General features: G+C 38.5%; 1 protein-coding gene across 1 annotated transcript in view; it reads left to right on the top strand.

Moving 5' to 3' along the window:
* Window positions 1-12,400: 12,400 nt before the first annotated feature.
* Window positions 12,401-21,488, top strand: part of GLP1R (glucagon like peptide 1 receptor) — a 135,271-nt gene continuing 126,183 nt past the window's right edge. The window contains exon 1 of the mRNA XM_058163799.1: window positions 12,401-12,517. Within this exon, the coding sequence (XP_058019782.1) occupies window positions 12,437-12,517 (81 nt within the window). The 5' untranslated portion in view covers window positions 12,401-12,436. The remainder of the gene's footprint in view (window positions 12,518-21,488) is intronic.

The raw sequence follows: 21,488 nt of genomic DNA, 5'->3' as shown, positions 1-21,488 counted from the left end.
GGTTTATTGCTATAGTAAATCAAAAGTATTGACATATCACAAATTTGCAAGTGGGGACTTATTTCCCTTGCTGATTATTCATTAAGAAACATTTCTCACTTCAGCCTAAAGGATTCTATTGGAAAAGGAAAATTTGAGGTCAGTGAATCCTTCACTCAATCCTTCTCCAACTCTTCTTAAAAACTGTAGTTCTTCCTAGAAATTAAAATAATTCTAAAAAGAAATTAAACTTAAACGGGCAAAGATATATTCAGAAATTCAATACTCCACAATCTGGTACCCTGCAAATATTCTGGAATTCAGGTTACTCGATTTCCACCTAGCATGGCTAACGGTGATATCAATTGCTGATCATGGGAATTGGGCATCCAGCATACATGAAGGATCATGGTAAAAAAAGCGGGTTTAAATTGCATTTTACCCCATATCCTTGGAAATCTGGGATGCATACCTTGCTTATCCCTGTTTTTCTTTTTCCTTTAAAGTTTGGGGAAACAGAATTAGTTAAAGAGAAAAGTCTTTGGAATTCACCTTTTTAGTTACATATGACGTACCATGGGGGCAGATGGAGGAAGATGGATATTGACTTTTAAATTTATATTTTTGATATAGGTCCTTTTGTTACTCTACAATGCTGCAGTCCAATAGGAATCAGGTAAACGTCATCCAACTAGAAAGGATAAATCTTCCTACTCATTTTTCTGAATACAGATTTCAATTCTCTAAATGATTTATTTCAACAGCTTGAACTAATGTGTCCCATTATGGCTCATATGTCTTTGTTCCTCAGCAAAGTATTGTAGCTTTTAGTGATTGCAGGGTGGGACCCTATTTATGCTTCCAATTCTCATAAGAAAAAAACCCCCCAAGGACATCTATTTCCTACTGATTAAAAATGCTCAAGAAAGAGGATTTTTGCTCTATGTACTCCCTCTGTATTCTTGTTAATAGCTGTACCTATTAACAGGAAAACATCTATTTTCAGGAGCCTCAATGAAGTCTCATTTTTTCTGTTACTGTCAGGGACTAAAAAACAAACAAAACAAAACAAAACTTTCTAATACACAGTTTAAAACTTTTCAGAAGTGTAGTACATATTTCTCCTTAATAAAAAAAAAATTCTCCTGTGAGAATTTCGCAGCTTTTAGAGTTATGCGGAAGATAATGTATGGTACTTCCTTCTTTATTAAACAAAGACAAATGTAAAAATTTCTTTAGGGGATTGTGCACATGGTCCCTTGCTTCTCCTAAGGATTACTTCTGTGAAAGTAATGAAATTTCCATCTTCCAGGAGATCCAAAATGCCAATCCATTTTGGCATTTCTGGGTGGCAAAAATCTGGACAACTACTAAATAGCAGCAAAGACTCTGTTTTGTATGCCAAGTAAGTGCCACATTTAGTTCTGAAGTTATACCCAGCAGCTTCAAAGATCATAAGAACAGATTAAAAAAGGGGTGAAGAGTCAATGCTATAACAGTATAAAATGAAGAGGTGCATATCCATATCATCATTCTCTTTTGAAGTGAGTAACATTGCATAGAAACCAAGAATGAAACATTAAGCTAAGGTACAATTTAAGAAATTAAAGTATAATAGAAGGAAGTATAACTAAATCTGATTCATATCAACACCATTCACTGTATCTAACCATCTAAAAATGTATACACACATACTGTATATACACACACACACATACCTATATTAAAAATCAAAGCTGAATCATTTGGCATGCATCCTTTTTATTCCAATACGTTATATCCCCTGAACATTCAAGCTTCTTGAAATAAATGATTAAAACAGCTTTTTTTCATTTCAAATGCAACTGGGTCTTGAATGCGAGCCTGCTGATCATCAGCCCAGCATCCTAACCATGTGAGACACCATGCTCCCTATTGCACCAATAAAGGAATGTCATTATATAAAAATCGGTGCAGCCAAAACTTAAATATTAGGTGTATTTGTAACCCAGCTTGCCAGAAAGGATATTTCAGAGTTGTGGGAATCTAAGAGCAACTAAGAAGAGCATGACATGAAATTTGTAATACATTGCCTGAAAGAAATGATATGGTTGATTTTTTTTCTCTTGTAAATTAAGAGACTTGAACAGTTCACTTGACTTGGTTGGACTGAATTTCACCTGAAGGTATATAGCCTAATGATTTATCAAACCATCACGGTTATTAGATGTATGGGTGGCATCTGTAAAATGAACATTTTCCTACTTTAGTTGGTGCTGCAGCAATGATCATTTCTGGACAAATTTTGACCCATGCATTTGTAACCTCACATCTTGATTACTGAACAGGACTCGCTGTCTCCCTAGATATGGTCCAGAAACTACAGGTGGCATACATGAAATAGTTAAGCTATTATGGGATGTGCATAGCCACTGAAAGAATGCCAGTTGGATGTGAGACCCACTTTAAACATTTTATATTACTCCTTAAGGCTCTAAAGAATTTCAGACCAGGAGACATAAAATATACCTTTGCCCTTCTGTCAGACTCTATGATAATAAATGGAGGCCTTGTCTAGTAAATAGATCTTGACACAATGGCTGTAATTTGCACAAAATGTTTACCCATAATTTAATGTCGTTTACTGCATTGATTTTTATTTTTTTTTATTTATTTCATCAAGCATGTATTTTATGACAGATACAAGCATAAACTTAATTATAGATACATGAAAAGGATACAGATAAAAGAAAGCATTAGGACAGGGACAATAGGCACACTAGTGCGCTTATGCATGCCCCTTACAGACCTCTTAGGAATGGGGTAAGACTGCAGACAGTCTAAAGTTAAAATTTTGGGGATTTGGGGAAGAAACCACAGAGTCAGGTAATGCATTCCAGGCATTGACAACTCTGCTACTTAAGTCGTATTTTCTGCAGTCTAGTTTGGATCAGTTTACCATGAGTTTGCATCTATTGTGTGTTCTTGTATTGTTTTGGTTGAAGCTGAAATATTCATTGGCTGGTAGGACATTGTAGCAGGTGATTTTATGTACTATGCTTAGATCGACTGAAGACGTCGAAGTTCTAAGTTGTCTAAGGCCAAAATTTCGAGTCTGGTGGCATAAGGTATTTTGTTGCGAGCAGAGGAGTGGAGGATTCTTCTTGTGAAATATCTCTGGACTTGTTCAATTGTATTAACATCTGATATGCAGTGCAGATTCCACAGATGAGCTGTATTCAAGAATTGATCTGGAAAAATCCAGTTGTTGAATCATAAATGAATTAGACAGATTATACAACAAGCTGAAACAAAGATACTTTTTTACCTAGTAGGTTGTATATACAATTCTAGTTAATTAATAAATGTACACTCAACCAAAAATCCTGTAAGGGATAGTGCATTGGTATGGAACCATCCCAGGAAGTATAGTTATTCCTAGATGCAATGCTGCTTCAGATTAAGCGGCATCTACAACTTTATACCACCAGAAAGAAAATGTACTGAGAAGTAGGAATAACCTTGAGGAACAGGAGGAAGATTCACAACCAACTCCCAGTCAGATAAAATAATTTTGATCCAAGGCAAAAATGTAATCTGAGAAAATGTGTCAGACTTGACTGTCCCTAATTTTCACAAAGATAAGGGGAGGGACGGGGAAGCACATTCAGACTTGCAAGGTTCTGTTGCTATAACCTTATAATAAAAATTGTATTAACATTCCAAACTTTGGTTTTCTAGTCTGGTCTATCCCAAAGGACTGACAGAAAAGTTCCTTTGAAGGGTAAATTTGTGGTAGAAAATGTAGCACAATCTCCTCTTATTTTTTCAACCAGGCACACCTGAACTGTCCTTTCTGTTTGTAAAGAGGATTCAGTGGCCTATTTTACATTTCAGTGTAATATTTATGTATTTATTTCCGTCTCAATCTTGCAGTTAGGCAAACAGAGCAGAAATCCTGTACCTTACAATTCATGCAGAGTTTCTGCACAATACAGAATTTTTCATTAATTGGTTCCGGGAGGCACGATGAGTATCAAAAACGATGAGCCAAACAAATTTTTCCCATGAGGAATAAGGTAAAAAAATTTAATGTATTGCCAAACAAAAGATAATGCACATTTTTAAGGCAATATGTAAAAACATAAAGAATTGTATATCTTTGTTTTATATAAGAAATAAACCTAAAAATTAATAAATACTTAGATTAAATAAAATAAAAATGATACTTTGTCTGTACTGATGGGAAAAAAAAGCGCAAAAATATACAAAATGACCATAGAAGCTAAGATAAGACTGCAAGGGGAAGCGCACAGGACAATAACTATCATGTGACTAATGCATCACCCTTTTTTTTTTTTGGGCTGGTAAGAGTAGACAGTCATGAGGCAATTGACAACGACAAGTTCTAGCTTGTGCGTTGAGTACCAAACAAGTGACAATTACTGGGACAAAATTTCTGTCAAAATGTACCAAATTCAATAAGTTTCAAGGTGGTTGAGTACCGAGGTACCACTGAACAGCTTTTTAAACCATTTAAGTGAGTATCTTTTCAGGAACTGAAGCAGAAGGAGGGCCTTGAACAGGAATTCTCAGATTTCTTTCCCTTTCTCACCACTGTTGTCACTATTTATTCATTTGCTTGTCCTTCCTGGTCTAAAAAAAAAAAAATCACTTCTCCAGAGAGCGAGCATAAAATTATGCAAAACGAGATGACACAACCTTGTTCAGACTATGGGTCACATGGGGCTTGTGAAAGCCCTGCCAGCAATATGTAGGATTTTAATTAAAGTAATTTAGCATAGTTAATTACTCTCTCTATAATTAATAACACCCTTCCTTCTGTCACATTAAACATAACAATTCAGCAGGAATGTTTAGAGAAGCTAGGGTTTCCTTCCACGCAGGATAACGATCACTCTGTGACTTCCTTTTACAGTTCACAGCTTTGCAGATCAGGCTGAAATGGCAAGCAGGAGAAACAGCAGCAGTATCAAAAGAATCAAGTTCACTGGCAATGAATTCCTTGCTTTAATGTGGTCCCTGGCAGATGTCTAATAATACTCTTCCTCTCCACCTCCCATTTGTGTCTGTTGTTTTTGATCCAAATGGAGACTCAAAATCAGCAGTCCTAGCACTCTGAAGGCAGTACCACAGCAACTGCTGTAAATCAATCAAGCATTGCCTTGAGTTACAAACTATCTCTGTCTGGATTCTTGTTCGCCGTTTCCTAAAGTGGCATTGTAGTGGCTGAAAAAACAATTCTTGGCTAGCATTCTTAGTTTTTTTCACTGAAGTTTCAAAGTACCTTAAGCTATTATGTTTCAGAAGCTGCAATATTTCTCATATAAATAAATAAACTATGAAATTATGCCTATAAGTCTGCAGGGAAGAATTTCATTGATCAAGATATTTAGATTTTTTTCTCTTCCTTTTCATATTTCATGAAAACTGTGCTAGGGTCAAAATATTTTCATTTTGGAGATTCAAATACACTATTCAAATCTGATATATTGCTACCCTTCTGATTTGGCGGGTTCCTCCCTTTTTGATGCTTATCTCAACAATTTTTTAAATTTTTTTTAGTATTTTATTATGATACAATATGACAAACACATAACATACGACATATAAATATATCCTTTTTTAAACCAATGTTTCTTAGTGGTCTTCTTTCTGTTTTATACCTTTCCCCCCATATATCTTTTACTGTTTTATTTTCTTCATTGTCCCTTTTTCTTTGGTTACATTGTATTTTCTAACACTAATAGCCTTACTTTTATACATTTCTATATATTTGTTATATACAAATTTTACATTCCTAGATTCTCTCCTATATATATTGTTCTTTATTTCTAGTCTCAAGCCATTCATACCATTTGTCCCAAATTATGTAAAAATTGGTCTCTTCTTTTTTAATTTCTTTTGTTAATTTGTACATCTGGGCACATTCTAAAAAATTTTCTATCACTTCTTCATCTGTTGGTGCCCTTTCCTGTTTCCAATTTTGTTAATATGTTATTCGTGCAGCTATTATGATGTGTAAAATCAGATATTTTATTTCTTTGGTGTATGTTTTCATAAATATTCCTAATAAAAATGTTTCCGTTTTTCTTTCAATTGGTTGGTCTATTATTTTTTCTAGCCATTTCTTTATATTTGCCCAAAACTTTTTTGCTGCCGGGCACATCCACCATAGATGGTAATATATTCCATGAGCTTTCTTACACTTCCAACACATTGGGGTATTATTTGGGAACATCTTTGCAAGTCTTGTCGGTGGAAGATCCATCTATAAAACATCTTCAGCTGGTTTTCCTTGTATGCCGTGGATAATGTTAGTTAGATAATGTTGCCACATAAATTTACTTTATGTGGCAAGCAAATTCAACAAATGTTTTAATAGTCATTCCTCACTTTTCATTCAGGGCAAACTTTCCAAATCTATAACAATTCATCCATGCATGACATAACTATAACTTCTTCTTTTGAAACATTTTATGTTCTATACTTCAGGGGTCAGCAATTTCTTTTGAGTAAAGGTTGCTCTCCCAAAGGGGGAAGGGATGCTGAGGAGAAAACAGGCACAGCAAGAAGGTGGCACTCAAGTCCATCAGATGCCAATGTGCTGTCCTGATCTCTCTCACACACACGTAACTCTGGTTTAGTGGGTTTATTAATATTCCCCCACAACTCCCTTCACCAAAAACTCAAAACAGTCCCAACTGAATCCAGCCACAAGCAGACCAATCCTAGTCCACAAAGCAATGGCCAATGAGTACACGAGGCATTTGAAAATTTCTCAGTCAAAATAAACCCAGCAAAATTAAATCCACAATACAAGAAGGTTCATGAGCCAAGAAAAATCCAGAGTTCACATCCAAGTCAAGGCATGGTGTCAATCCAAAGCAAAGCAAGAATCACAATGACCAGGAAACACATAGCTAGGAAACAAATACATTGTTCCCAGCATCACTTCCATCTGTCTGCTGTGCTAAATAGCCAGCTTCTGGTGTAGCCATCAAAAAGGGCAAGTCTTTCTCCTCACAAGTAATCTGGCTGACCTTCTCTGCTCCTGCCTTTTCTCTGCCCTATGTGTTCTTGGATCAGGTGCAGAAGGCAGTTCCTCTTCCTCATCACTGGCTGGCTGCAGTGGCATGCTTTCTCCACCTAAAGCCTCGGGGGTGTCCTGGTGCAGCTGTACTTGACCCAGATCTCTCTCAGACGGTTGCTTGGAGCCATTGACCAAGTCCCTTCCAGATGTGCCTGGACTGGTTTATCTTCCTCTGAGCTGACATCTGGAGAGATATCTGGAGAAATGTCTGAGAGTTGTGACAGCTAATTGAAAAGAATAGAATAGAATAGAATAGAATAGAATAGAATAGAATTTTTTATTGGCCAAGTGTGATTGGACACACAAGGAATTTGTCTTGGTGCATATGCTCTCAGTGTACATAAAAGAAAAGATACGTTCATCAAGGTACAACATTTACAACACAATTGATGATCAATATATCAATATAAATCATAAGGATTGCCAGCAACAACTTATAGTCATACAGTCATAAGTGGAAAGAGATTGGTGATGGGAACTATGAGAAGATTAATAGTAGTGCAGATTCAGTAAATAGTTTGACAGTGTTGATAGAATTATTTGTTTAGCAGAGGGATGGCCTTCGGGAAAAAACTGTTCTTGTGTCTAGTTGTTCTGGTGTGCAGTGCTCTATAGCGTCGTTTTGAGGGTAGGAGTTGAAACAGTTTATGTCCAGGATGCGAGGGATCTGCAAATATTTTCACGGCCCTCTTCTTGATTCGTGCAGTATACAGGTCCTCAATGGAAGAAATTCATAGTGTTATTTTCCCATCACCTTCCTTCTTACTTTTCCAATCATTTGTCATGTTTTTATCTTGTAATCCCATCAATTGGTTATTATTAGTCATTATTAAATATCTTAAGAATAAATTACTGATCAATAAATCATTACTGAATTTTTATAGCCAATTGCAATCAACAATGAAGTAAATAGAAATTTATGACTACAACAACTTACAATGGAAATTTTGGTCCCAGTTGTGGTTGTAAGTTGAGGACTACCTGTAGTCAGCCTGGTTACAGTGCAGTTTTTGGTCCAAATGTATAAATGGTGCCTGCGCAGTATAACGCAGTTATTCATGATATGAACATGATTTTCATGACAAAATTGGATCAATTATCTGCATCATTCCTCTTCCCAAGTCCAAAGTTGCCAGTGATGCCCGTTTCTGCTTTTGCACAGAAATCACCAAGAATATAAACTATTTTATATTCTATTGGATACAGGTAGTCCTCAACTTACAACAGCACTGAAAAAAGTGACTTAAGTTCAATTTTCACATTTATGACCATTGCAGCATCCCTATGGTCATGTGATTTACATTCAGTTGCTTGACATCTGACTCACATTTATGGCAGTTGCAATATCCTGAAGTCACCTCATCCCCTTTTGCGACCTTCAGACAAGCAAAGTCAATAGGGGAATCAGATTCACTTAACAATTGTGTTACTAACTTAACAACTGCAGTGATTCACTTAACAAATGTGGCAGGAAAACTCACTTAACAAATTTCTCACCTTGCAACATAAATGTTGGGCTCAGTTGTGGTCGTAAGTTGAGGACTACCTGTACTTGGTTCAGAGGGTTTCTAGTGGTTTTTTTTTGGGGGGGGGGTTTGATGCTGACAAAAAAAACACTATTTCAAATTATGTTGCATTAGTTATTAGGGCACAGACTTGGACAGCTGTGATTCTAGCACAGATTTAGATGGTTATAATGATATCATTAACCATCTAGAAGCTTTGCATTGCTTGGATGAATTACTTGCTTTTGATAAATGCCACTCAATTCATTTTCCTGGTGACACATCTTGACTAATAGATAGTGAATTCTTTAAACTCAAAATAGTCCTTGTCAATCCAGTGTAATGTTAAGGAGACTGATTTTCAAACTGTTCATCTTCCATTTCGCCGCGAGCTTAAGACACATCTATTTATTTGCGCAGGACTGGACTAGATTTTAAATTCGAATTGGTTTTAATGGGGATTTCATTATTTATATTGTCATTTTTAATTATTCAGCCATTTATAATAAGTTTTTTAATGGATGTTTTATGTTGTATTTATATGTATATTTTTATCTGGCTGTGAACCGCCCTGAGTCCTTAGGGAGATAAGGCGGTATACAAATACGAAAAATAAATAAATAAATAAATAAATAAATACATTTGATGTTATCCAATTTACCCTGGCTCATTCCTCAGCTATTCCATGTTGCTATCCGATATATCGTTGTGCAACCCAGATGTTTGCTTTCACCCATGGCTGCATCAGCATCTGGGATTCTTGCACATCATTAATGTTTTGACTACTCACTGCAGGATCTTGCTCTTCCCCAGTAACTTGTTGAGTATTTTCCAGTCTACCTTTGAGCACAATATTCAATTCATCTGAGACCTTTTCATAACAGTTTTTGGCAAGGTTTTTACAAGGTAGGTCACCAGACCTTAACTCAGCCCTCCCCATTTATCCAGGCTTGGGACTGGCATGCAGGTCTTAGGAAAATTTATTCCCAAATATGTAATAGAACCTGGACAAAAGACAAAAAGCATTTTTACAATTAGCCTTTACTATTGAAGGCACAATATATTTGGCATTAAAATTCTGACAGCCCAACCTGGCAGATAGGAATGAACAAATTATGGAATTTAGTTATATTACAAAGAGATAATGAACAGTAGCTCACCAAAGTAAATTGAGCAAGTGTCTTTCTCTCATGAATGATTTTGAATAATGTCTTTATGGGAAAAACATTAAGATTTTTTTTTTGTCTCTCAGCCGTAACCATTTATTTATTTTATTTATTTATTTATTTATTAAATTTTTATACCGCCCTTCTCCCGAAGGACTCAGGGCAGTGTACAGCCAAAAGATAAAAAACACAAAAATATACAATTAAAGCAACAATTTAAAACCGAGCATATTAGAAAAAATGGCCAACATTTAAAAATTTAAAATTTAAAATTATAAATCATAAAATAATAAAACCCCAGTTAAAATTTAGAATATTAAAAAATATTAAAAATATTATGCCAGTCCCGCTTGAATAAATAAGTGCGTTTTCAGCTCACGGTGAAAGGTCCGAAGATCAGGCACTTGACGTAGTCCAGGAGGAAGTTCGTTCCAGAGCGTAGGCGCTCCCACAGAGAAGGCCCTGCCCCTGGGGGCCGCCAGCCGACATTGTTTGGCGGACGGCACCCTGAGAAGACCCTCTCTGTGAGAGCGTACGGGTCGGTGGGAGGCATAAGGTAACAGCAGGCGGTCCTGTAAGTACCCGGGCCCTAAGCCATGGAGCGCTTTGAAGATGGTGACCAAAATCTTAAAGTGCACCCGAAAGACCACAGGAAGCCAGTGCAAGCCGCGCAGGATTGGTGTTACATGGGAGCAACGAGTTGCTCCCACTATTACCCGCGCAGCTGCATTCTGGACTAGCTGCAGCCTCCTGGTGCACTTCAAGGGCAGCCCCATGTAGAGAGCATTGCAATAATCCAAATGGGAAGTGACAAGAGCGTGAGTGACCGTGCATAAGGCATCCCGGTCAAGGAAGGGGCGCAACTGGCGGACCAAGCGTACTTGGTAAAAAGCCCTCCTGGAGACGGCCGCCAAGTGATCATCAAACGACAGCCGTCCATCCAGGAGGACGCCCAAGTTGCGCACCCTTTCCATTGGGGCCAATAACTCGCCCCTGACAGCCAGCCGCGGCTGCAGCTGGCTGTACCGGGGTGCCGGCATCCACATCCACTCCGTCTTGGAGGGATTTGAGCTTGAGTCAGTTTCTCCCCATCCAGACCCGTACGGCTTCCAGACACCGGGACAGCACTTCGACAGCTTCATTGGGGTGGTCCGGGGTGGAAAAGTACAGCTGCGTATCATCAGCGTACAGGTGGTAACTCACCCAGAAACCACTGATGACCTCACCCAACGGCTTCATATAGATGTTGAACAGGAGAGGCGAGAGAATCGACCCCTGCGGCACCCCACAAATGAGGCGCCTCGCGGTCGATCTCTGCCCCCCTGTCAACACCGTCTGTGACCGGTCGGAGAGATAGGGGGAGAACCACCGACAAACGGTGCCTCCCACTTCCAACCCCTCCAACCGGTGCAGCAAGATACCATGATCGTTGGTATCGAAAGCCGCTGAGAGATCTAATAGGACCAGGGCAGAGGAACAACCCCTATCCCTGGCCCTCCAGAGGTCATCCACCAACGCGACCAAAGCTGTCTCTGTACTATGACCGAGCCGGAAACCGGACTGGAACGGGTCTAGATAGACGGCTTCATCCACGTACTGGGGAAGCTGCCATGCAACCACACTCTCTACAACCTTCGCCACAAAGCGAATGTTGGAGACTGGACGGTAATTCCCCAAAATAGCTGGATCCAGGGAAGGCTTCTTGAGGAGGGGTCTCACCATCGCCTCTTTCAAGTCACTTGTCTGTGACTAGTTTTGGGGAAAAACAAATGTATTCATAAAGTTCAGCATATGAAGGTTTTAGATACTTCTAGATGAAGCTGATATTAAGCAGTACTTCTAATTACAGCATAGGGTGGTGAAGCTGACAGGACTTCCTTTTCCACTCTTTTCTGTATTTGCATTTTCTCCAGTGGGCCAAACGTTTGACTTCAACAAACAGAGGAATATGCTGTAACGGCACCTATCATCTTGGGCATTTTATAAGCGGGGCTGAACAAGGTGTTTCTGGGAGAATTTACACAAAAAAATATTCTATTTCCAATATTCTAATTTGATCAATGAATTGTAAAAGTATTTGATCATCGTCTTAAAAGAAAGGCCCCTCGATTGCATTAATCCTAGGCACCAAACGTTGGCAGGAAGAACATCCCCACAGCTCATTTTCAAACGATATAATTAGTTATTGGCAAAAGTAGCACTTGAGAGCAGCAGCCCCGAACCTAGAAGGATGGATTCACGAAAAGAAAAGAAAAAAAGAAAATACCACACCACTTCGAAACGTAAGGTGCTATTACTGTAGGTCGCCACGCGCGGGAATGAATGAAACGAAGAAGCAGAGAGCGGGCAGTCGAGCGCGAGCGCGCGCACGAGACGTCTACCTTCGCGCCGGAGAGGGAAAGCGAGGGTGGGTCTCTTGCAGTTGCGCTTCGCTTTCTCCCAATCCAAAAACATAACGCCCGCCCACCCCCACCGACACCCCCTCAGGGCGCGCGCTCTGTTCTGGCAGCGATTGGCTGGTAAGCCGCGCGCTGACTGAATTGGCCTCGCGCTCCCCAGCCCGCGCCCCCCCCCCCGCCGAGCTTACAAATGCCGCCGAGCCCGCGCTGCAAAGTTCACTCAAAAAGTCTGCGGCGCAGGAACTAAGAGATTAGAAGCTCTCCCTGCGCGGCCAAGTTTTGCAAGGGCTAACGATGCCCTGGCCGCTTTCTGCTCCCTGGAAGAGCTTCACCTTGGCGTTGCTCCTAACCACGGGGGGATCGCCCTCGAGCAAGGTGAGCAGGCGGAGGGGACTGGGAGAGAGCGGGGACTCTCCTTCCTCTGAGCCCGGGGGCTCGAGGCGGGGTATAGCCTAGGGAAGGCATGGACGTTGCAACCTCCTGCGGTTTCGGGTCTCCCGTTGGCTTTCGTGAGGAGCAAGGGAGGCTTGGAGAGAAAAACGGAGGTCAGCCCTTGCGAGGTTCGTCCCTGAGGAGTGCACCATGTAGTGGAGCTGAAAGACTTCCTCGGGTGGCTTCTCCCGTGCAAACTTCGGCATTGCCTCTCCTGATAATTCCCAATCTTGCCTTTACGATCTTCGGGGAAGAAACTCGGGTCGGCTAGCTGTCTTCAGGCGATCTCTTTCCCTCTGCCGCCCCTCCCCCTTCATTAGTATAAAGTAGGTAGCCAAGCTTAGAATAGAACAGAATAGAATGGAATAGAATTCTTTTATTGGCCAAGTGTGATTGGACACACAAGGAATTTGTCTTCGGTGTATATGCTCTCAATGTGCATAAGGAGAATAAAAGACATTCATCAAGAATAAAAAGATACAACACTTAGTGATAGACTAGGAAACAAATAAAAGCAATATAAATTGAAAGATACAAGCAACCTTGCTATAGTAATAAGTGGGAAGAGATAGATACTAGTAAGGAAGAGAAGAAGAATAGTAATACAGTCTTAGTAAATTATTTGACAGTGTTGTGGGAATTAGTTGTTAAACAGAGTGATGCCATTCGGAAAAAAACTGTCCTTGTGTCTAGTTGTTCTGGTGTGCAGTGCCCTATAGCGTCTTTTTGAGGGTAGAAGTTCAAAGGATTTATGTCCAGGATGTGAGGAGTCTGTAGATATTTTCACAGCCCTCTTTTTGACTCCTGCAGTATACAGATCCTCAATGGAAGGCAGGTTGGTAGCAATTGTTTTTTTAAAAGGTTTGGGAGGACCACATGGTAAATAGGTGGTGGGGTACCATCATCTATTAAGTGTAAATGTTGAACAAGGTTTTACATTAAAAATGAACAGCTTCCCTGAGTTTGCTTTTAGAAAGTTGGGCAAATATAAACATGTTAAAATGCCATTTCAGATTCTAGAAAGTACTAAAGATTGAAACATGATCTTCCTAAGTACCAACTTCACTTTTTTGGGAGATAGTGAGGAGGGGTGACTCTTGTTTTCAAATTAAATGGCTCCTCTGATGTTCTGACATTTCCCTAAGAGCTGCTTGAAGTGTTTTGTCCCAAGAATTATCTCCCTAAATATCAACCTTCCTGTTTCCATAAGGTTTCAAGTTAAACATACGGTTTGGTGCTCTGGAGCTATTCTGGGTGTTTCCAGATAAGATTTTCCATGTGCATTATCCATTATTAATAGCATTTGATAGTCTCCAGATGTTGCCTTCAATCTGTAACTCCCTATGATTTACCCCTACTATTTCAGCTTTTTATTTCATGAAATAACCATCAGTGAGGAAGAGAGAGAGCAACATTATTGCTGTAATCTGTCTAAAAAGCCTTGAGTTGAATTACTTCTGCTCTGGTTTATCTGAAACCATTATTAGCCAGTAAATGAACATCACACAAGCGTATGAACTTCTATGTTTTCTTTTCCTCTGTGTCATTTCTGTACAATTTTGTGTTTTTAGAAGGGTACTGGTGAATGGAACCAACTAAGGGTAGTCACTTTAATGTATGTGGAATCCTTGATGCTCTCTGAGCTTTGTTGTTTTCTTGGAGACTTTTCAATACCAAACTAGATAAAATCATCAGTGCTAGAAGAGAGGGGTTTGCTCTCATTTTATGTTCTGGTGGCTTGCCCTGCCAATAATGGTCTTGATAGTTCTTTGAGGAACTCCACAGTTCAACTCTGAGTTACAAAGATTGTCTTCTATTGGGACTTAAATGTGTTTCAGGATGGGGGAAAATTAGGCACTTGATTTGTTTAAGAAGTAGCTGATTTTAAAACAATGCTCAAAGATCATTTTAATTTCTGAGCATTACTTACCAGCAGCATAGAGATCCAGTGGTTAAGGTGTAGATGATTCAAATGACAGACTACATAACCCAGGTTCTGGTCTTCTTTTGGGCATGGAAGCCAACTGGATGACTTCAGGTCAGTCACTGCCACAAAGTATCTGAAAAACAAAAGCTCTCAGGCATTGACAACTTTTCATACCGTCATCATGATAATTGAAGCAAATATGCAAAATAGGCAATCTTGCAACTTGGTGTACAACAAACACTAGGAATAACAACTTGGCAGCAGCATCTCTCCCGGGCTGTTGTCTATGCTGTTGCTTGTGGTCAATTTACTAGAGGGGTTTGTTCTAGGGGTGTGGTTATTTATAATTATTCTTTCTTCATATACTGTAATTCCAGTTTAAGTCAAACTTGACTTGAAGTTTGTTTCTAACATTATTTAAATTGGAGTCAACTGGTATAGAATAGAAATTCATGAATAATTGGGATACAGTTCTTTCTTAGCATTTTGATTGATATGGAACTAAGGGCTTTAAAATGTGAGGCTTTACATAGTTAAAATTATTTTTATTTATTTGTTACATTTTTATACTGTCTGACTCCCACTGACTTTATATATGTGTATTACATGCAGAGCATAATTCCAAGGCAATGGGTAAGTATCATGTGATTTTAGGAGTTTTCCCTAGTTAAAACTTTGCAGAATAACCAAAGTTTACTGTAAGTACTGTGGAGAAGGAGATTGAGATCCAAGTTGTAACTCAAGCATCTGTTTTGTGCTTGGTGACTGATATATGACTATTGCTTTTATCAAATCAAAATAGAAATGATGGTTCTATAATTTAAAAATGTACATTATATAGAAAAGAATTATGTTTATCAGATTTTTTTAAAGTATGAGTAATAGTAACCTCAGCCAAGTCATTTTCTAATAAAAAAAAACCATGGTGAAACTAATTATAATAGAGAAGATTGTGAGAGAAGCTAAATTTTAAATAGAGCCAAAAAGGGTAGCATGCATTTCAGTTACTTGATCCAAAGTTTATCTCTTCCAAAGTGTTACCTCTAAACTGCAGTGTGAACTAAATCAGAACATTAAAAGGCAATGCATGAACACAAAGCTGGATTGCTAGCCATGGAAAGCATTGAAAATAAATGATTTCAAAGAGCAAAAGAGGTTAAATGTCAGCAAAATACTGTACTTTTCAGAGTATAAGACGCACCTACCTTTTTTGGTGAGGAAAACAAGAAAAAGAAATCTGCCTCTGCCTCCCAGCAATTTTGCCTCCTTGCAGCAAATAGCCTGCTTAACTTGCATTTTCCTTTTCATCTTAGCTTGATTAGCACTTTTTGACCAACCAACTTTTCTCTATTGGATTTTAGCAGTATCTTTTGGTAACATATCCTTACCTGGTACTTAGTTTTAAAAGGCTGCATCATTTAAGTGCATAAAAAGTACCAATATCAATTAGTTTGTTTGAAGACGGTAGTAGTAGTATAGCCTTTATTGTCTTTGTACATCATATATACAATGAAATTGCCAACAAAATCTCTAATGCCAACCCGTTCTTGCATGTATTAACTGTAAGCAACCCCCCCACATCCCCTTAACTTTTCAAATTTCAGATCTCAAAATGTATTCTTTATTAACTATCCATCTCATACATTTGCCATATTTGCAGTACAATTCTATAAGTACTTACTGAAAAGTAAGCCATATTTTATTCAGTGAATCTCACTTTGAGACAGATTAAAGGTAATGTTTGAAGAAAGGTAATCTATTTCCCCTATATTAAGTTTATTTTTAATTTTTCTTTTAAAAATATTTTAATAAAACCATGTACTCCAAACTTCATTTTATTTCATGTACTAATATGAAGGACAATGCTCACTTTTAGTTTATTTAGAAAATGTATATGGCTGCCCATTTTAAATAACTCTGGATGGGTAGGAAGTATTTTCTTTTGCATGATCACATAATTATCTATCTGAAGAAGTCTTAAACATATATACTGCTGCTGCAATAATTACTCTGTTTAATCAATTCACGTGAAAGATGTAGTAAACAGAACTAAATTGGACCATGCATAAAGTTCTTGTTTATTCCTACCTAATTCTATTTACATCAGCCACAGCAGGTGGCAGCATCTAGCCTGTCTTGGCTGATCTCAAAAAAAGAAAAAGAAAAGAAAAGTTAGTATCTGGATGACAGACTACCCAGAAATCTCAGGATGACAGGGTAGATTCAGAAGTCAAATATCCCAGAAAGTAGCAAAGGTAAGCCATTTCATTATTTTTGTCAAGAAAATCGTATGAATAGAACAGAACAGAACAGAACAGAACAGAACAGAATAGAATATAATTTTTTATTGGCCAAGTGTGATTGGACACACAAGGAATTTGTCTTGGTGAATATGCTCTCAGTGTACATAAAAGAAAAGATACCTTCATTAAGGTAAAACATTTACAACACTTAATGATAGTCATAGGGTACAAATTTAACACTTAATGATACAACACTTAATGATAGTCATAGGGTACAAATAAGCAATCAGGAAACAATATCAATATTAATTGTAAGGATACAAGCAACAAAGTTACAGTCACACAGTCATAAGTGGAAGGAGATGAGTGATGGGAACGATGAGAAGATTAATAGTAGTGCAGATTTAGTAAATAGTTTGACAGTGTTGGGATTATTTGTTTAGCAAGTGATGGAATTTGGGAAAAACTGTTCTTGTGTCTAGTTGTTCTGGTGTGCAGTGCTCTGTAGTGTCGTTTTGAGGGTAGGAGTCGAAACAGTTTATGTCCAGGATGTGAGGGGTCTGTAAATATTTTCACAGCCCTCTTTTTGATTTGTGCAGTATTCCTCAATGGAAGACAGGTTGGTAGCAATTGTTTTTTCTGCAGTTCTAATTATTCTCTGAAGTCTATGTCTTTCTTGTTGGGTTGCAGAACCAAACCAGACAGTTATAGAGGTGCAGATGACAGACTCAATAATTCCTCTGTAGAACTGGATCAGCAGCTCCTTGGGCAGTTTGAGCTTTCTGAGTTGGCGCAGAAAGAACATTCTTTGTTGTCCTTTTTTGATGATGTTTTTGATGTTACCTGTCCATTTTAGATCTTGCGATATGGTAGAACCTAGAAATTTGAAGGTTTCTACTGTTGATACTGTGTTGTCTAGTATTGTGAGAGGTGGAAGTATGGAAGGGTTTCTCCTAAAGTCTACCACCATTTCTACAGTTTTGAGTGTGTTCAGTTCCAGATTGTTTTGGTTGCATCATGAGGCTAGTTGTTCAACCTCCCGTTGAATGAATGCTTAGCTAAGCCTAATGACAATGAATAGTTATTTTACCTTTAGTTTGTTTAGATCGGGGTGTCAAACTCGATTTCATTGAGGGCCGCATCAGAGTTGTGTTTAGCCTGGGGGGGGCAGGGTGGGTGTGGCCTGACCTGTGATCGCCTGAGCACTCTGCCGGCGAAAACGGGCTTCCAAGCTCCGTTTCTAGTTGTGATGGCTTCTTGCAACTCTCTGCTAGAGAAAACTAGCTCCATTTTCACTGGCAGAGGCACTGTGGGCCGGTCTTTTGCTGTTTCCAGGGCGCCCTTGTGGGCCAGATCTAAGCACCCCATGGGCCATATCCATCCCACGGGCTCTGAGTTTGACACCCCGATAATTACTTTGCCAGTGTTACATATGGTGGTCTTTAAGCATTTGACTCTCCGCGTAAATATTTCAAGTGTTTAGTTCTGATAGATTTCTTTTACTGAGAACTAAAGTAAATGCAATTTTTTGTTGCTTTAAAATTTATATCTGTTTGTCTTCCATGTAAGAGTTATCTGAAAATGCATGTAACAAAAATTGGATTTGAGGACAGTGCTATTCTTTACTAATTGTGATCAGTTTAGTGTGCAAAAAATTCTATTTAAATCTGAAGAAATCAATTTGTTAGCATCAAATATGTTGTAACTGACTGCTGAATTTTCTTGGAACTAGCAATATTTCCAGGAGAACAGACTTTAATTGGGAGTTAGGTAAGCTTAGAGTGGTGAGGTCAGCACAGAAAGGTAGATAATTTATAATGTGTATCATTCTGTTGATTAGTTCAACTAAAATAGCTGGGAAACTATTAATTATCAACAGGAAGACTCCTCCACCATTCTGAAGAAAACATTCCTTCTGGAGGGTGTTCTTGTATTTTTAAAAAATATTTGGGAGGAGAACTCTTTTGTATAGAACAAATGAAGGATATACACAAAATGGAAACAATGCTTGTTTTGAACTCAAACTAAATCACTACATTCCAGAAGTTCTGTTAACCCAACCTGGGTCAATCATAATTTATGGAAACAAACTCAGGACAATGTTCCAGCCCTGGGAAATGGTGGGATTCAGAAGAAGCTCCTTGCATTGCAAACAATTGAATAGTTAATGGTCAGCAAAGAAATACAGAAAATTCTCAGTTTTTGCGGCATGCTAGTAGATTGATGCTTCCAAATCTGGTAGCAAAGTCCTTATCCTTTTGTCTGTGTGTGTGTGTTAGAAAAAATCATTTGTGCTGGTGTGGAAAGATACTCTAATTGAAAGGAATGTGATGAATGAGAAATTCTGTATTTTTTTCATCTCCCACATTTAGTACCACTATCTCCTTCAAGGCAGGAGGTCATCCTTGCAGAAAAAATTATATTAATTCCAGTTAGCCTGCATCTAAACTTCTAGCCTTGCAGGCAGAACCATGAACTGTCTCTCTTCAAATCTATATTTACATTATCTTTTCCAGTTAGTTTTTATAAACCAATAAAAGATTTGCAGATTCAGAGCTAAAGAAAGAAAAAAGCTACTACCCAAGAGAGAGGCTTTAACCTCAGAAGTAGAAGTAGTAATATTCTTCCTGTGTAGCTACTTTCATTTGAACCAGTGGTGAAATTCGAATTTTTTTACTACCGGTTCTATGGGCATGGCTTGGTGGGCGTGCTGTGGCTTGGTGGGTGTGGCAGGGGAAGAATACTGCAAAATCTCCATTCCCACCCCACTCCTGGAGGAAGGATATTGCAAAATCTCCATTCCCATCCCACTCTGGGGCCAGCCAGAGGTGGCATTTGCCGGTTCTCCGAACTACTCAAAATTTCCACTACCGGTTCTCCAGAATCTGTCAGAACCTGCTGGATTTCACCCCTGATTTGAATGCTAAATGTAAACAACATCATCAATACTCAGTGACAAATAGGCTGGTTCCAGTCAGTGTTTGGGGGCAGGGAGGGAAGACTTTTCCTATTTCTTTAGAATACCTTTGTGAAAGTGTTGGATAAAATCATCCAATGGCATGGGATGAAGGAACAATACCATGCTAGTGATGTTCTGTGGTATATCTCTGTATAGGCTGATCAAGTGATGCTGCCGAGGTTCTATCCCAATGTTTGGAAGTTAAGAAAGTCTAAAGGAAAGAACAAGTTGTGTCTTAACCCAGGAAAGAGCGAATGGCTGTGGTTTTGAAGCCACACAGATCTTCAGGTTTTCCGTCTCTATTTCTGAATAGGGTAGCATCCTCCAGATAGACACAATCTTGGATTCAGTTTTCTTACTCAACCAAGTGGTAGCTATGGTTGGGAAGGCCTTTGTACAAATCCATCTTCTGTATCAGTTGTGCCCATTCCAGGATTGGATGGTCCTGCATATGGTCAGTCATGTCTTAGACTACTGCAGCTCTACATGGGGCGGCCCTTATAGAGTATTCAGAAGCTGCAATTAGTCAGAATGCAATAATTTGTGACCTTCTGCTCTGTACTTGCATTAGCTAGTTGTGTTCCAGGTGCAATTCAAGATGCTGATTGTCTCTTATAAAGCCTTGCATAAATAGGGGTAGGTGGCTGCCTCAGATTTTGCTTATCCCAGAATATAATAGGTTGTTTATGGACATGATCTGGGTCCCTTCCTTGAGGCAGTATTATCTAGTGGGACCCAGGAGATGTACTGTACCTTCTGTCACAGTGCCTAATTAAGTTATATGGCTGTTGGATTTGAGTCTTTTTAAGGGCTGTGGCATTAATGTTAGCATACTTCTTTTTTTACATGTTAAGGCTTCATATTATGGTTTTAATTTATTTTAGCTGCCCAGAGACACAGGATAGTATAGGCAACCATATACATTGTTTAAATAAATTTTGCACATCTCCAGAATGAACTTATTGCCCTACAGAAGTTATGGCAAAGTTCATAGTTGAAATTGCTTCTATTAAATCTTTAAAGAGTTGCATTTTGATACATAAAGACATTAGTTAAGTGATATGTAAACATCTTATTGTGAAATGGCATCTATTTTCCAATGCAAGCCTCTGTATGGAAATATGGACAGCATTGCAGTACTCACATATGGGTTCTGCTAATTTTATTTTCCGAAATTTTCAGTATAAAACTACTGTGCCAATATTGACAGTGATGATTGATAGTGGTCTTTAAATAAATAGAATTGTCCAGAGCAAATTCATGATGTAAAATTAAACCATTACTTTTATTGGCTACATTGTTCTTTTGTCTGTTGCATTTTAAGAATTTAAAAATGACATTGAATTCTCATTAAATTCCAAAATATTTTCCCAGAGAAGTGGAGAGTGTTACTACTATCATATCAGTTCTTTTGGTACAAAGTCCTGAGTTTAAGGAATGTGGGATTTGTTTGTTTGTAGTCTTTCAGGTTTGCTACAGTTCTATTGCTAGCCTATTTACTGTCTTTTCATCATTTGATAATATCTGGTTACCTTGGTTCTTATTCTGAATTGTTTTGATTTGTTAACAAAGGCCTATATATTGTCTATATTTGCATCCTAAATAAAGCCATGCCACTGCATTAATTTCATATTGCCTGGTTCTTCTAGGAGTACTATTTCCATTGTAAAATGCAAAATATATTTCTCTACAAACCAACATACTGTCAAATGAAAGACAGAGGTGTCTGCGGACTGCTTTGAGTCAATAAAATAGGATCAACTGTCAAAGAAAAGGTATAGCCTC

This window comes from Ahaetulla prasina, chromosome 1 (genome assembly GCF_028640845.1).
Source record: "Ahaetulla prasina isolate Xishuangbanna chromosome 1, ASM2864084v1, whole genome shotgun sequence".
Classification (NCBI taxonomy): Eukaryota; Metazoa; Chordata; class Lepidosauria; order Squamata; family Colubridae; genus Ahaetulla; species Ahaetulla prasina.
Note: the sequence above shows the minus strand (reverse complement) of the source record. Positions and strands in the feature narration are given on the sequence as shown.